The following is a 15,442-nucleotide window of genomic DNA, read 5'->3' on the forward strand; positions in this document are numbered from 1 at the left end:
ATTTATATTAATAACCATATAACTCAGTGTTCTAATAAATAATGATAAATTTTACTTGTAAAAATTTATGCTATATACATTTTTTGTAGCTAGGTTTTCTTGAATATTTTGAATAACATTTCTATAGCTAGGTTTTCTTAAATATTTTGAATAACATAACCTTTAAAAAGATATTCTTTTTAAATATTGGACACTATTAACAACCGTGTTAAATTTTTATAACACGATATAATTTTTACTTTTAAAAGTTTATGTACATATATTATAAAAACTTATGTTATGTACATAATATATATCTTAAAAAAGAAAATAATTTGAATTTGAGATTTCTAAAAATATTAAGTTAAGTATACAATAATCATATATATATGTTAGGTTTCTCAATTGGCGTTACTGTTCTAATATATCACTTCTTTTGTACAGTAGAAAAGTGTTGCAGAGTTTTATTATAGTTATAAGTTTTACTTGTAAAAACTTATGTACACATATATACACACAATAAGAAAAATAATTTGAGTTTGATACTTCAAAAAATAACACAATACGTGTTGCGCCTGTACTTGGCGCCTTTTTTTTACCTTTTTGTTTAAAAAGGTAACTTTTATATAATATTAAATATACGTACGTTTCACGTATAACGTGATTGACTTGGAGTACTCCGTGCCCACGCGTGTTATTCATTGCGACGCATTCATACTTCCCCTGATCTGTTACATCGGATTCGATAATCCGCAAGGCACCTGAAACATAAAATTATTCGATATTCTCGAACAGCGTTCCTCTCAGGATTTTCTTGTCCAAAGAAAGCCTGACGCGATCACAGATCTCGTGTATGTCATGTCAATAAAGACAGTTTGAATGCGGCGTAATATGATTCTTGAAACAGACGTAAATAAGTATTGTGAAGTTTGAAGCGAGTCTCTCACGGGCATGCTTTGAAAACACGAGTTGTTTTCATTTTCAGCTAACGGACGACGCAGGTATCAACACTGACTGGCAAGGTCAGCGACTGGTAGGGGGTAACCGTGCCTTCCCGATTGTTTGTTTTCGTACGCTTATATATGACTCCGTGATTGCGGAAAGGACATTGCGCCTCGGGCCGACGAACGACGCGCATACCGCGACGCAGAGTACGAGTGTCGGTTAATACGCGTTTCTTTGTCCGAATCTTACTTGCGCGAGTGTTAGAGCTAGAGTCAGTGTCGTCGCCAGTTCTACGATGGAGTATCCGGGGGTTGCTGCGACGGAGTAACCAGAAGGAGGACGTCGGATCGAGAAGTCAGGATGGAGAGAGGACTCGGAGCGCGCCGAGAGACGTGGACAGCGATACATCATGTATGGTATTCGAGGTACCTCGAGTCATTATTATTACGCAGGGTTTTTCTGATTTTAACGGACCTTACTCGAAATAAGAACATACCCGAGTCGAAATTAGATCAGCATTCATAGTTTATCATCCAAAAAATGATAAAATAGCTTGAGATTTGATTATTCGTTAACCTAATTTCATGTAACATGAGTTCTACTTTTCTTTTCTCATAAAATATGAATGTCTATTCAAGCAAGGTTGCTGAGGCAAGCTAAGGTTTATGAATACAAATTTTTAATTATATTCTCAATAAAAAGTTGCACATAATTTAGAAAACTATGAATAATGATCTTAGAATCTGATATAAATTTTACAAGTGTTGATTTTTATTCGTTTAATAATGCTCAGATTGCTGTTTTCGTTTAGAATCTGCTAGAATGTCCGTTTCTCATTCTTGTTTATCTTTCTTATTGTACCGAATCTGAATTAAAATCTTTATTAGTGAAACAGCATTATTAGACATAACCGTTGTCTTTGCCTTTGCAGCTTCAGCTCTTTTGAGAGCTACAATTCTCATCATTCTCATTAAAAAAAAGAAAAGAAAAAAAGAGAAGAACAAAGGAAAAAAGAACTTTAAGAATGATGAGAATAAAAAGTGTTTTTCATCTCCCCATTTCCTCTAATTCTTATATGATTATTTAATCCTTATATATTTATCTCACGCGCAGTTCTAACAAAGGCAGTTCTATTTACGTTTTTATCTTTGTTCTCATTCTTGCGCTGTTAAGCGAATATATAAACAACATCAACAAAAATTGCTCATTTAAATTAAGAATATAAGGATTAAGTACATATACATTATCGAGATAAACGAGTATTAAATAACTGCGGAATACGTCGCTGTTGAAGACTCATCATGGACGAGACTGCGAGAGTAGCCAGATGTAACGTTCAGGTAGGAAAGCTTGTTCACTATTGCGCACCTAGACATTCTGCATTGATTTTTCAAATTGGTTGCAATTTGCAGGATCAATCTAGAATTAATATTTCGATTCGGGAAAGACTTTTTTTTTATCAAACCTGGAAAATGAAAACGAATTGTTATTGCACTTGGACAATTTTCTCACACTGATTTGTGGTATTGATCGATATTCGATTTTCGGTACTGATTTACTCTTTCATTTCTGTATAAGAAAAAAAATTGATACGACTCGTTCATTTATCCGCGTTAATTTGATGAATAAATTAAATATTGATCGGTCTTCAATGTTCGGTACTGATTTGTTCTCTCATTTCTTTATAAGACAAGAAAAATTGACACGAATCATTCGTTTATTCGAGTTAATTTGTTGAGTAAATTAGAGGGATAAATACCTGAAAAATGAGAACAAATTGTCATTGTACTTGGACAATTTTGTGACACTGATTTACGGTATTGATCGATATTCGATTTTCGGTACTGATTTACTCTTTCATTTCTCTATAAGAAAAAAAAATTCATATGAACCGTTCATTTATCCGCGTTAATTTGATGAATAAATTAAATATTGATCGGTCTTCAATTTTCGGTAATGACTGATTCTCTAATTTCTTTATAAGAGAATAAACATTGATACGAATCGTTCTTTTATCCGACTTAATTTGTTGAGTAAATTAGTGGGGTAAGTACCTGCGAGATGAAAACAACTTGTCATTGCACTTGGACAATTTTCTTGACATTGATTTATAGTATTGATCAGTCTTCGGTTTTCGGTACTAATTTATTCTCTCATTTCTTTATGAGACAAGAAAAATTGATACGAATCATTCGTTTATTCGAGTTAATTTGTTGAGTAAATTAGAGGGATAAATACCTGAAAAATGAGAACAAATTGTCATTGCACTTGGACAATTTTCTGACACTGATTTACGATATTGATGGATATTCGATTTTCGATACTAATTTACTCTTTCACTTCTCTATAAGAAAAAAAAATTAATACGAATCGCTCATTTCCGCGTTAATTTGATGAATAAATTAAATATTGATCGGTTTTGAATTTTCGGTACTGACTGATTCTCTAATTTCTTTATAAGAGAATAAAAATTGATACAAATCGTTCTTTTATCCAACTTAATTTGTTGAGTAAATTAGTGGGGTAAGTACCTGCAAGATGAAAACAACTTGTCATTGCACTTAGACAATTTTCTAACACTGATTTATATTATTGACCAATATCCGGGTTTCGATACTGATTTAGTCTTTGATTTCTCTATAAAAGAAAAAAAGGTTGATACAAATTGTTCATTTATCCGCGTTAATTTGATGAAAAAATTAGATATTGAACGGTCTTCGATTTTCGGTACTGATTTATTTTCTCATTCTTTTAAAAGACAAACAAAATTGATACGAATTGCTCGTTTATCCAAGTTAATTTGTTGAATAAGATTAGTGGGGTAAGTACCTGAAAAATGAGAACAAATTGTCATTGCACTTGGACAATTTTCTCACACTGATTTATGGTATTGATCGATATTCGGTTTTCGGTGCTGATTTATTTTTTCATTCTTTTAAAAGACAAAAAAAAATTGATACGAATTGCTCGTTTATCCAAGTTAATTTGTTGAATAAGATTAGTGGGGTAAGTACCTGAAAAATGAGAACAAATTGTCATTGCACTTGGACAATTTTCTCACACTGATTTATGGTATTGATCGATATTCGATTTTCGGTACTGATTTACTCTTTTATTTTTCTGTAAGAAAAAAAAATTCATACGAATCGTTCATTTATCCGCGTTATTTTGATGAATAAATTAAATATTGATCGGTCTTCAATTTTCGGTACTGACTAATCCTCTAATTTCTTTATAAGAGAATAAACATTGATACGAATCGTTCTTTTATCCGACTTAACTCGTTGAGTAAATTAGTGGGGTAAGTACCTGCAAGATGAAAACAACTTGTCATTGCACTTGGACAATTTTCTATCACTGATTTACGGTATTGATCGATATTCGATTTTCGGTACTGATTTACTTTTTCATTTTTCCATAAGAAGAGAGAAATTGATACGAATCGTTTGTTTATCCGAGTTAATTTAATGAATAAGTTAAATATTGATCGGTCTTCGATTTCAGTACTGATTTACTCTTTCATTTCTCTATAAGAAAAGAAAAATTGATACGAATCGTTCGTTTATCTGAGTTAATTTGTTGAATAAGATTAGAGGGGTATATACCTGAAAAAATAAGAACAAATTGTCATTGCACGTGTGCAATTTTTTGACACTGATTTATGGTATTAATCGATATTCGATTTTCGGTACTGATTTACTCTTTCATTTCTCTATAAGAAAACAGAAAATTAATACGAATCGTCCATTAATCCGCGATAATTTGATGAATAAATTAGGTATTGATTGGCCTTCGATTTTCGCTACTGATTTATTCTCCCACTTCTTTATAAGAGAAGAAAAATTGGTACGAATCGTTCGTTTAACCGAGTTAATTTGTTGTGTAAATTACAGCGGTAACTACCTGCTAAATGAGAACAAATTGTCATCGGACAATTTTCTGACACTGATTTATGGTATTAATCGGTATTCGATTTTCGATACTGATTTACTCTATCATCGCTCTATAAGAAAAGGAAAAATTGATACGAATCGTTCATTTATCCGCGTTATTATTTTTTTTATTTATTATATACAGGGTCATCGAAAAGTATCGGACCCCCCTAATATCTTCAGTTAGAATGCAAAGTTTTATGGTTTCAAGCGGGGAGTAAGATGATGACCTTGACTTTGACCTTGACCATGTCCTTCAAGGTCATTTCAAGGTCAACCTTATTTTTTTAAATGGAACCTCCAACATTTTATTGCATATTTTGATACATATTTTGAAACATTTTCTTTGGATATTATATCAAACGGATTTTGCGTGTCACGTAATATCCTTCGGACTATACGGACATTATTATTTTGATCATTTTGATTTCTTTGGTATTCATTGAATTATCCAGAACGCGCTACTGCCATGTTGAACGACTCAATTGTCGTGTGAAATGTTTCGATTTTCACAAATTCATGTAAAATTTTTCATTTTTCACTGATTCACAGAAGTCTTTCACTTTTTATTAGTTCACGCTAGGGAAAAGATTCATGATCGCTGCCCTGAATAGCTGCAACGCTTTCCGAATCATCTATGTCAGATGTCTGTCATTAATAACTCGATAATTATTGCGAATCTCGCAAAATGGTATGGGACTTTTATGTTTGTCTCAACCCAATCTACCCTCACATTTCAGGTTGGCAGCTAATTACCGGACACTTCGTATGATCTTCATGATATTAATCATACACAATGTCAATTCTTTTTTTTCTTGCACATGTTAACATGTTAATTCATGTTATAAACGCGTAACAATGTGCGAAACCGTGCTTGTCGAGTACGCTATTATGATTGTAGCACGGACATAAACCACCTAAAAATGGATGTAGCACGGACTGCCACCACATACAGGTTTTACCGCCGAAACCTGAAAGTGGATGTAGCATCGTAGTTCCCCTCTCAAAATGGATGCAGATGGCGCCCTTTCCCAGTGCGGAAAGTCGGTGTCGTCGAAAACACCGTGTTGGCCGCTCGTGGTTGGTTCCTCTCTGCTAGTATGCATTGCTTCAAAAGTTCTTCGAAAAAGAATAGATCCAAGATTGAACGGCGGTTCAGAGAAACTTCGGCCATTATTTACTAACAAGCAGTGAGAGCAAATAAAAGTGCTTTTGACGTAACGAAACGAAAAGCAGATATGACAACTTCAAAGGAATTAAATTTAGCTAGGAAGAGCCTTGTAGCGTCGCTTGGTGACAACGCAAAAGTGTGAGTTTTTAATTTAAAAAATAGAATATTTTGACTGCTACATCATAAAGGTTATAAACTAACCTATAAACTTCGTCAATATAATTGTAATGATTTCGTAACTTGTTACATAGCGTGTAAATTTTCCATCTCATTGTATCTCATTGTATCTTCTCAACAGGTATTTTGAGAAAATGAAGCTGTGGTTTCAAATGAAGGTACATGAACTGAATTATATCATATCAAGTGTTCCATATATCACTCACATGCATGAAATCGTTGCTTTAGACCACAAAGGAAGAATTTGATTACGAAGCACGTAATATCATGACAGAGGATCAAGTTCGTCTACATAATGAATTCCTGTTGTGTCTCTTTAATAAAGTTCGTGGATTAGCGGCTGCTGCACCAACTTATAAGATAGATAGAGATAAAAATCTGAAGGAGAGAAGACTGAGATTAAAACGTAAATACAAGACTGACAAATCAAATTTTGAGGTATATAAGCATATCAGAATATGGTAGTAGTGATATAATAGAATTATCTTTAATTATTATTTAATTTAATTTTTTAATATATATTATATCCTTTGAGCTAGCCAGCTGATATGTATGTGGAAGTATTAAGTCAAACTTCATCACCTGTCAGAGATGAGCCAATAGGCGCCAATCGCTCCAGTGCTCAGGAACTTGTATTGCCAGACCGAACTTTTGTATTAGCTCGATTAATGCTTGCTGCTTGGGAAAATAATATGGATGGAGCTGAAGACAATACAGCACATATTGTTATAGCAGCAACACAAATTTTCCTGAAAAACATACTGACTGCAATCTTTACACGAAGAAAAGGATACGCCACCCGGGATGGTTCTTTTATTTATAACATTGGAGAACCAGTGCCTAGTTCATGGAAAAAGAACTCCATGTACTTACATCCACTCCACTGTGGGTAAGTTGCGAATGTTAGTGTTTTTTATATTTTATAATGTAGGTATAGATGAATTTTAACATCTTAAGATAGGCCAACAGAGGTATTGGAACCTCACGGCCACGTTCCAGCGTTAAAACCGACTATTGAAGAAGCGGAACAAGCCACTGCTTTTGCACACGCATGTTCGACGCAAATACCTTCTCCGCCGTTGAAGCCAGTTAGCACGGCTGATTTGCGACATACGTTAAAGGTGAGAATAAGGAGAAACGTAACTCTGCTAGTTTCGTGTTTTAACCCCTTTCGTGGCACGGACGCACCGGCGCGTCCAGATCTCATTTTCGTGTTGTATTGAATTTTAAGTGTAATAACTATTGTTGTAGAATTTTTATCAAGTATTTTTTGGTCGCTGATTACGAATTTCAACTTAGTTTTTTATAATTTGTTAATAAAAAAAACTATAATCAAATTAAAATGTTGGAAAATTGAAAATTTTTTTTTTTATACGGGATGTGTGAAAGTGAGAAAGGGTAAGAGGGAGAAACTGAGGAGAGACCGCGGCGTCCGATGGAGGAATCGGCGTCGTTTGACCGCAGCGCCTGAAGGAATCCGAGTGTTCGGTAGCACCAAAAAACAGAGGATGTATAACGAAGAGAGCGAGCAGCGAACGAGTCAGTTCGCAGCGAGCAGCAAGAGCGTTAAGAGCGATTTTATATAAAAATCGTTAATTTACTGACTTGAGAAATGACCAATTACTTTTATTTATAATATTAAGCATTTCTAAACATTTTAGTCGCCATATTCGATCCGCCATTTTGAATTTCTATATTTTGACCTCAAATTCGGCTTCAGCGATCAAAAAAACTGAAGTATACAAATTATTGAAAAAATCCGCCTCGTCATTTTTGTGGGGCGGTTTCAGTGCATTTTACTCTGCCACGATGAATTTTGCTCTGCCACGGAAGGGGTTAATTCTGGTCTCTTATTCTTTTCAGATTTATAAAAATCTTGTAAGTAACCACACTATATATGCTACCAATATGGAACGACTGTACACGTATGCCACTCATCCATCGTGGGAGGATTTGGAGGTGAAGAAAATGTTATGTCAGCCGTCAACATAAAAATCCACGCGTGCGTCTTACCGGTACAAATAATTTGCGGTAGAAGTTTAAAATTACATGTATTTTGTCAATGGGTTATAGATATCTTTTTTTTTATTCGCTGCTCTATCTGATCTCGTTTTATAGTACGGAATAATATATTAAGTACAGAACATGTGTATGTATTTTTTTATTTAATTAATAAAAATCGAAATGTATTTAAAATTTTACTTAACACAAGTTTGCATCAGTGTATATATTATTACAACAAAAGTATATATCTCCCGTGTCATGTGTGAATTTATCATCCTCATTAATTTGCCCGTACAACTTGTATTATAAAGCACATATTACATACTCGATATGACGTAAAAAGAATAAATTTTTCATTTATGAAAAATTTTATACATTATTTACATTCTTATTTGAAACTTTCCAGCCTTGGTAATGTATTTAACACCTTTGAATGGTTTATACTTTTCGCCGTACATATCTAGTCGATTTACCTTTAATCCGGACACAGCTAATTGATTAATCGTAAAATGTACCTGAAATTGAAACATTTATTAGTTTTGAGGGAGAGAAATTGTTTAACATAACACATTGTCGTACATACATTAATCGCAGGATTTGACTCGGAAACAGTTGCTGAATTTTGTATTGTGATCTGAAAAAATTTATTATTATCTCATATAACAGATAATTATTGTATCCATTTCTAGCTACGTTGTAATTATCTTACTGATCCTCTGAGATTTGGCAGCTTGGAAACATCAATTCTCCCGATATCCCACAATAATATTTTGCTGACAGGATCAAATGAGTATTTCCCTTGATTTGGAGTCAGAGTACAATTCAAGACTATCTTTGGCATTGGAATTTCAAGAACTACATTTTCAACCTGTAATGGCAATACTAACGTTAATAATAATGATATAATTACAGTCACTAATAATAATATAGATAATTAATACAGTAATAATGGTAAAACAATAATTCTTTTATATACTGTACTTACAGTCCTGCCGATAGTTTGTTTTGGCCCAACAGTTATATCCAACCTGCCACCTCCCAGTTCTTTTAGACTAATATTATGCCTTACATATATTGGAATTGCTACAATACTTTGTGATCCTATATGATACGACAGAAGGCGGAAATTACCATCCGGTGGGATGAAAGAAAGTATCCTTTCAGACTGAAGTAAAGATAATCTAGATTAAGAATCTACTTTTTATAGAAATCAGATGATATATTTCACATATTTTCACACGAACCTCCCATCTCTTGAATCTGACGCAAGGATGAAAGCTAACATCGTCAAATAACCTGGGGTTCATAAATGAAAGTGTGAGATCTGGCATCCCACTTAATTTTATGCAACAGTCAATCTTAAAGGCAATTATATGCAATTAATATATATGAAATATTGTATCTTTATATATATTATATCTTATGTCATATTAAATATTAAATATTAATTTTATTATATATAAACAGTATATGTGAAGAGTATTTGTACAGTGCAACATACATAGCCTTGAATTTCCGCAAATACAGTTGCTCCAGTTCGGTCGATAATAGCATCTACTTCCTCAACAACATCAAAGTAAGCTTCATTATTGGTGTACTTTACTCCAGTTCGTCTCCAAGGGACATTAGACAATTGGCCACTTGGTAGAATTGCACTAACGCTATACCATTTGTAATTACAAAATATATCAAATAATCCTTTGTACACTTATATATAAATGTCACGATACATTAAGATGTACCTACTTGGATTTGCCTGTCACAGTGTTTGCTATAGTGCGTAAGATGTTAGGTGGCTTAATCAATTCTTTCAATATATTGGACTCCGTCGCTAAAGGAAATCCATTATCCAACATTTCATCCAACAATTCATATACAACCACATAATTTTCCTTTATAATTGTTTCCGTGCACTCATTGAAGTAATCTTCAAAGGTATCCACTACTCTGTGCAAGAATTCAATGACAAATAATGGAGGGACTGAAACAGGAAAGAAATATTTATATTGCCGGTACAAATTATACAATAAACAATACTGTTTAGATCGAGCTTACCTTCTGTCATACATACTGCTACAAAGAACATGTTGCAGCGATATATACTAATAAGGTAATGATGCGGTGTTGCTATCACTGGCGGAGTATCCTCTGGTGACAGAACCCTCCGTTGCTGGTCAAAGAAATAATCGCAAAGCGACCGTGCAACCGCACTTTTCCAATGTTTCTCCATGAAAACATCGCTGCACATATATACGACTTAGGATTAAATTAGGATTAGATTGCACGCAGCAAATGTTAATCCACGTTCCGTCGAACAGTGATCCGTTTTACTTGCCATGCTTTGGTACTTACCCCGAGGAATTTATAATGAAGAGGCTATGTATCATTCTGGTGGACAAGTGTTACGAATATTGGCGAATATATTAAAATATACCGCTAACTAAATTATATACAAGCGATACAAGCTAATATGATGGAGAAAGTCCTTCCGTCAATGTTTGTACATAATTATGCGCACATGTATATAAACTTTCAGCCATGTTACTATTGAGCAATGTTAAACGAGCGCTGTCACAAGCCAGGGCCGGACGAGCATCTCTCGATACAACATACGAATGACACAAGCAAAAAGGAAACAGGACGTGCTCTATTCCGCTGACATACAGAGAATTACAAATCTCTCGGGTTATCATCGGATGGCAAACCGCGCGAATGGAAATTGCCGCTGATAATCGTGCCATCGATAATCGCCGATCAGATCGCCGGTCGACGTTCGGAGGGGAGGGAACCGTCGACCTCTACGCACCTGCGAGACGCGACAGGGGCGGCGCCACCGTCTCGGTCCGCCGTCCGGACCGGCGTTCCACCTGACACAAGGGAACGAGTGGACAGCCAGCGAGTGGCAGCAGTCGCGGTCGCCGTCGTCGCGCGTCGGATTGTTTGTCAATATCCTCGCCGCCTATCCCGCTCGACCGCGTAGCTCCGGGTGCGCGTCCCTCACCAGCGCGGTCGTCGACGGTCTCGGCATGACGGCCAGCAGCTACGGCGGTGCAACGCTGTGACACACGCATACGGGCACACGTACACACATACGCGCGCGCGCACACACGCACGAGAGCTCGGTGATCCCTGAGGGCGGCGTTCCGCGAGATTTTTCCTGCCTGCCGTCGTTGACGATGGAATGCGCGAACGAGCATTTACGGGCCTGCTAGGGACGACGTGACTCCGTGTGCGCGCGACACACACACACACACCCACCCAGTGGTGGCACGTAAAAGGCGCTCTGTGTATCTATCTTCAATTGCACTTTCTGCACTTTCCTCTGTTGCTTCGAGCCGCTCGAACACGCGGTACGCAAACGTCTGTTTCATTGCGAATGTAGAAGGTGCAGCCGAGGGACGAACGGGCCTGCACACGTATGCATGCGCGTATGCGTGTATGCGCTGCGATGCTGTTGGCTGGCGTGCGTGCAACGAGGTCCATCTGTTTCATCGTTGAGAGGATGCGCGTGTTGTGATAGTATCGTCGACTGGAGGCGAGATTTCGGCGTGAATTGAAAATTGCCATGGACTGCTAGTGAGAGGGAGAAGGAGAAAACGTTTGGCCCGATCGAGGCGTCTGTCGGAGAAAAGTACACAGAAAGTGCACAGAAAGCTCCCGCAGCGACCGTAGAACTTCAGTGAGTGGCACGTGTGAGTGATGTGAGTTGTCAGACTCGAGGTAGATTGCTAACGGTCAATTCTGTGTTGATAAATAATCGTACCGTGTCGCTCAATCATTCGAGTCAAAGCAGCGTGCTGAGGTTGACGAGTAACGGTAATTCTTGGCTTGACGATAGCTGGTTTGACATTTCATACTTAGGTGTATGTTTGGAGAACATTTTGGATGAATAGATCTTGATAAATAGTAGAATGTTTCTTGGGAGATATTCTATTCATACGTATGTAATTTGTAAATATTACCTTCTGATTGCATCTTGATCGATTCAGAGTTATTTTGTCAATAAACGGTTGTGTGTTCAAATTAAGAATAACAGTAACATTCCGGAGCTTCTTTCTACAGCAATTGTACAAATCTCATTTTTTCCTTGTTGACTTCCATTAGCTAAAGCGATGATAAACTACTGTTAAATCTCATTTTTCTTTTTATATTCCCGTATTTAACTGTGTATTTTCTAGGAAAAAAGTCAACTTTATATATACTACAAATTATACTTATGAGCTTGTAATAAATATTAACACAGGACAATATTTTTTCTTGTTACAGATTCACTGGAGAAAAATGTATAAAGACAAAATGATACAATATGCAGACATAGGTGGCCAATACAGAGCAGTTGAATATAACAGACTGTTGTGTATCTCGCTTAGTTGATGCACGGAATGCTGTCTTAGACTACAGTCTAGCATTTTAACTGCATATCCTTAGTCTCGCTCTGTCGGAGCGCATTGTCCGCATTGTCCGAAAATATTCAGTGTTCACAAAATCACCTTTAATGAGGCCGAGGGTGCGGCCGGGGAGGCAGACTTTGTTTTGAGGAGGTACAGCGTTCTACAATTGACTTTAATGAACAATGAACCATTCGGGAAGCGGTAAACGCCAGGCGAAGGTTTTGGAAGATAATTTTTGGGACTGCAGTGTCTGCACTTATAGGAATACAGCGGAAGCATTTAAGTGCCTCATGTGTGACGTCCGCAAGGGAACTTCTACGCGGAAACCCCGCATAAACCCCCAATTGGTAGCTCAACAGGTCAGTTTAATCATCAAGTAATATCACCTTGTAATTACCTTTACGACTCATGTGGATAGATGAACAGAAAAGTTTGTGCTTTTGTGGCACAAACGCCACGTTTTGTTCCTCCGTAACACATCGGCGTTTTCTCCCTTTCTTCTCCCTCTTTTTTCCTCCCTTTGTTCTCTCTCATTCATCCTCTTGCAATCTGTCATCTCGTTGCTCTTTATTCGCCACTAAAACTCGAACAAATTCGTTCCGAGCTTACATAATCAACATTGTACATCGCGCGTTTAGGTTGCGCAGCAACAATATGTGCCACTTTTGAAACCAGGCAAGAAGGAAGGTAGCAGCGGCGGCAGCACAACCAGCGGCGGCAAAGAGAAGGAGCGCAAACTGGACAAACCAAGGCGCAAGAATAGACACCCGCCGCGTCTCAAAAATATCGACCGCAGTACTGCGCAATCGAACGAAGTGACTGTAAACAATGTTACCGTTGTTATCACGGAGTACAAGCCCAAGGTGAAGAAGGGATCGGACCAGTCGGGCGTGTCCAGCAGCGCTAGCTCCGAGAACGGGAGCCAACACGACTCCAATCAAGATTCGAGAAGTCTGGACATCGGCACTGACGCCTAGCTTAATGCTATATATATGTTACATACGTGTACGAATTATTCTAATTAATATATTGTATAATGTATGTCTCTCAAACCTTTATGGTACCGCTGTACACATCCTATAGGCAAGAGAAGAAAAAAGGAGCCAAGAGCTACCGTTTTGTCTAATATGCGTTGCAAATTGCACATACACGCGTGTGTATATGTGTGTGTGTATGCACACACACAAACACACAGTCGATAAACGAGGTCAGACATTTTATGCTATCATCGGGGTTATTATTGATCGTTCATAATTTAACGGAAGGAAAAGGAAAACACGCGCATATATATATATATATACATATATATATATATATATATAATATCGTATTTGTATTATATGTCATCGTTTTAACTTGTTGCGCAAATCGTTAGCGAATCAACTTGCAGCGTGTTTTTGCGCGACGCGACGCGACGACAAAAAAATTGTACTTAAAGTTGCGCTTAATTGACGGACATTTCCACTCGTGATATTTATTTAGAAGATGTATTAGTTCGAATTTATTTAAAGAAAAAGAAAAACGTCTTCGACGATACGACGTGGCGGGATATATACTACGTGTTCCCGTCCGATTCGTCTCATCCTCACAATTGATTTGCCTCTTTCCATCTACATTCGGCTCGAATTAGTCAATCTTTTTCCCATCCATTTACGTTGGAGTTAAATGCAGACGGATTTAATTGTATATATTGGTATTATTATCCGTCGAGAGAGAGAGAGAGAGAGAGAGAGAGAGAGAGAGAGAAAAAGAGAGCGGAACTTCACGAGCCACTGTTGACGTAAAACACCCTCGATTTTTATTAAAACTGACGAGACCACTGCCAGAAAACATGTCATGAGGCGACGTTATTGTTCAGCATTAGTTGACAAGGCTAACGACATACGACATGTATGAATTGTATCGATGATTTCGCTTAATTTCAATAATTACCAGCGTGACTGGCATTAGTACGTACATACGTATGTACACCTTTTACCCTCATTCCATTATCTCTCACTGTAAGGTGATTATAATTTTTCTCCGAGCATTATTGAACCGCTATCTCGTAGCAGGGAACATTATTTCGCGAATCTCTTCCAAATATTGCTCATCACTTCCGTATGATTGAATCCGTTGACTGATCACGAACAAACGTGTCCAAAAACGTTCGATTACGCTCACGACGTTTCTGAAGATTGTACAGTCGAATATCGATTTTCGAATATGTAATATATACGCATACTTCTTCGTATGATACCCGAAAACGATGTTTCATCAAATCTCACCATCAACGGATGAAGCGAGCATTACGTTTGTTGTAGAGTGAAAATGTATAAATCTTATGTAGAAAGATCGGAAGGTCCTCGAACATTATTATCTTCTTCATTTTTCTAATTGTTCGAGAAAGATAAACAAAGAGAGAGAGAGAAAGAGAGAGAGAGAGAGAGAGAGAAATGAAGACAAGGAGAGAGTTCTTGTTATCGAATTAAATTGATAGTCGAGTTGTTTTAAATTGCAGTTGCAAGGACCATAAATATAGCTCCAAGAGAGATCCATTATAGCGACTGCATGAAATAGGAACGGAGAAGTCATAAGATTGTTAATATCACACCCGATGATTACGCGTCATCGAGATCATTGTAATACGATTCCGCATTAACGAAATGAAAGTAAATAGTACTTTTGTCGATATCAAATCGAGCAGATAATCGATAGGTGAATTGTGTGTATACTCGTGGAATAATATCACCGAGAGAAACGCATTGTAAAAAGGACTCTCCCCCATCCACCCCTATTCCCTTCGCCTCCGCCGGTCGACCGCTCACCCTCAGAATTACTCTCGTCACTTTGAAATTCAATCA

The 15,442-nt window shown here is 36.9% G+C and overlaps 3 protein-coding genes across 11 annotated transcripts; 2 read left to right on the forward strand and 1 right to left on the reverse strand.

Annotated features, from left to right (window-relative positions):
* Positions 1-5,932: 5,932 nt before the first annotated feature.
* LOC105180552 (transcriptional adapter 1) lies at positions 5,933-8,220 on the forward strand. The gene is made up of 6 exons (XM_011136690.3): positions 5,933-6,165; positions 6,326-6,362; positions 6,433-6,642; positions 6,744-7,093; positions 7,166-7,325; positions 8,068-8,220. Exons 1-6 carry the CDS (start codon positions 6,095-6,097, stop codon positions 8,194-8,196), a joined length of 957 nt encoding a protein of 318 aa, XP_011134992.1. The 5' UTR covers positions 5,933-6,094; the 3' UTR covers positions 8,197-8,220.
* Positions 8,221-8,285: 65 nt separating this feature from the next.
* On the reverse strand, positions 8,286-11,198 carry carmine (AP-3 complex subunit carmine). Of its 3 annotated transcripts, none has more exons than XM_019840205.2 (9): positions 11,015-11,198; positions 10,264-10,448; positions 9,955-10,189; positions 9,710-9,869; positions 9,453-9,566; positions 9,194-9,373; positions 8,918-9,076; positions 8,792-8,842; positions 8,286-8,723 (listed from the first exon to the last, which is right to left on the reverse strand). In XM_019840205.2, the coding sequence occupies exons 2-9, from the start codon at positions 10,436-10,438 to the stop codon at positions 8,589-8,591; spliced, it is 1,209 nt and encodes a 402-aa protein (XP_019695764.1). In that variant the 5' UTR covers positions 10,439-10,448; positions 11,015-11,198; the 3' UTR covers positions 8,286-8,588. The 3 variants fall into 3 exon arrangements, with proteins under 3 accessions (XP_019695764.1, XP_011134985.1, XP_011134984.1); XM_011136683.3 differs by lacking the exon at positions 11,015-11,198 and adding an exon at positions 10,561-10,981 and having other exon boundaries at positions 10,264-10,464; XM_011136682.3 differs by lacking the exon at positions 11,015-11,198 and adding an exon at positions 10,561-10,595.
* A 113-nt stretch (positions 11,199-11,311) lies between these two features.
* On the forward strand, positions 11,312-15,371 carry RYBP (ring and YY1 binding protein). 7 transcript variants are annotated; one of them, XM_025302392.1, is made up of 4 exons: positions 11,312-11,495; positions 11,591-11,909; positions 12,475-12,958; positions 13,238-15,371. In XM_025302392.1, the coding sequence occupies exons 3-4, from the start codon at positions 12,782-12,784 to the stop codon at positions 13,574-13,576; spliced, it is 516 nt and encodes a 171-aa protein (XP_025158177.1). In that variant the 5' UTR covers positions 11,312-11,495; positions 11,591-11,909; positions 12,475-12,781; the 3' UTR covers positions 13,577-15,371. The 7 variants fall into 7 exon arrangements, with proteins under 7 accessions (XP_025158177.1, XP_011134991.1, XP_011134989.1 ...); XM_011136689.3 differs by having other exon boundaries at positions 11,312-12,024; XM_011136687.3 differs by having other exon boundaries at positions 11,312-11,928.
* Positions 15,372-15,442: the final 71 nt, after the last annotated feature.

The sequence above is a fragment of the Harpegnathos saltator genome, unplaced genomic scaffold (assembly GCF_003227715.2).
Source record: "Harpegnathos saltator strain DR-91 unplaced genomic scaffold, Hsal_v8.6 scaffold49, whole genome shotgun sequence".
Classification (NCBI taxonomy): domain Eukaryota; kingdom Metazoa; phylum Arthropoda; class Insecta; order Hymenoptera; family Formicidae; genus Harpegnathos; species Harpegnathos saltator.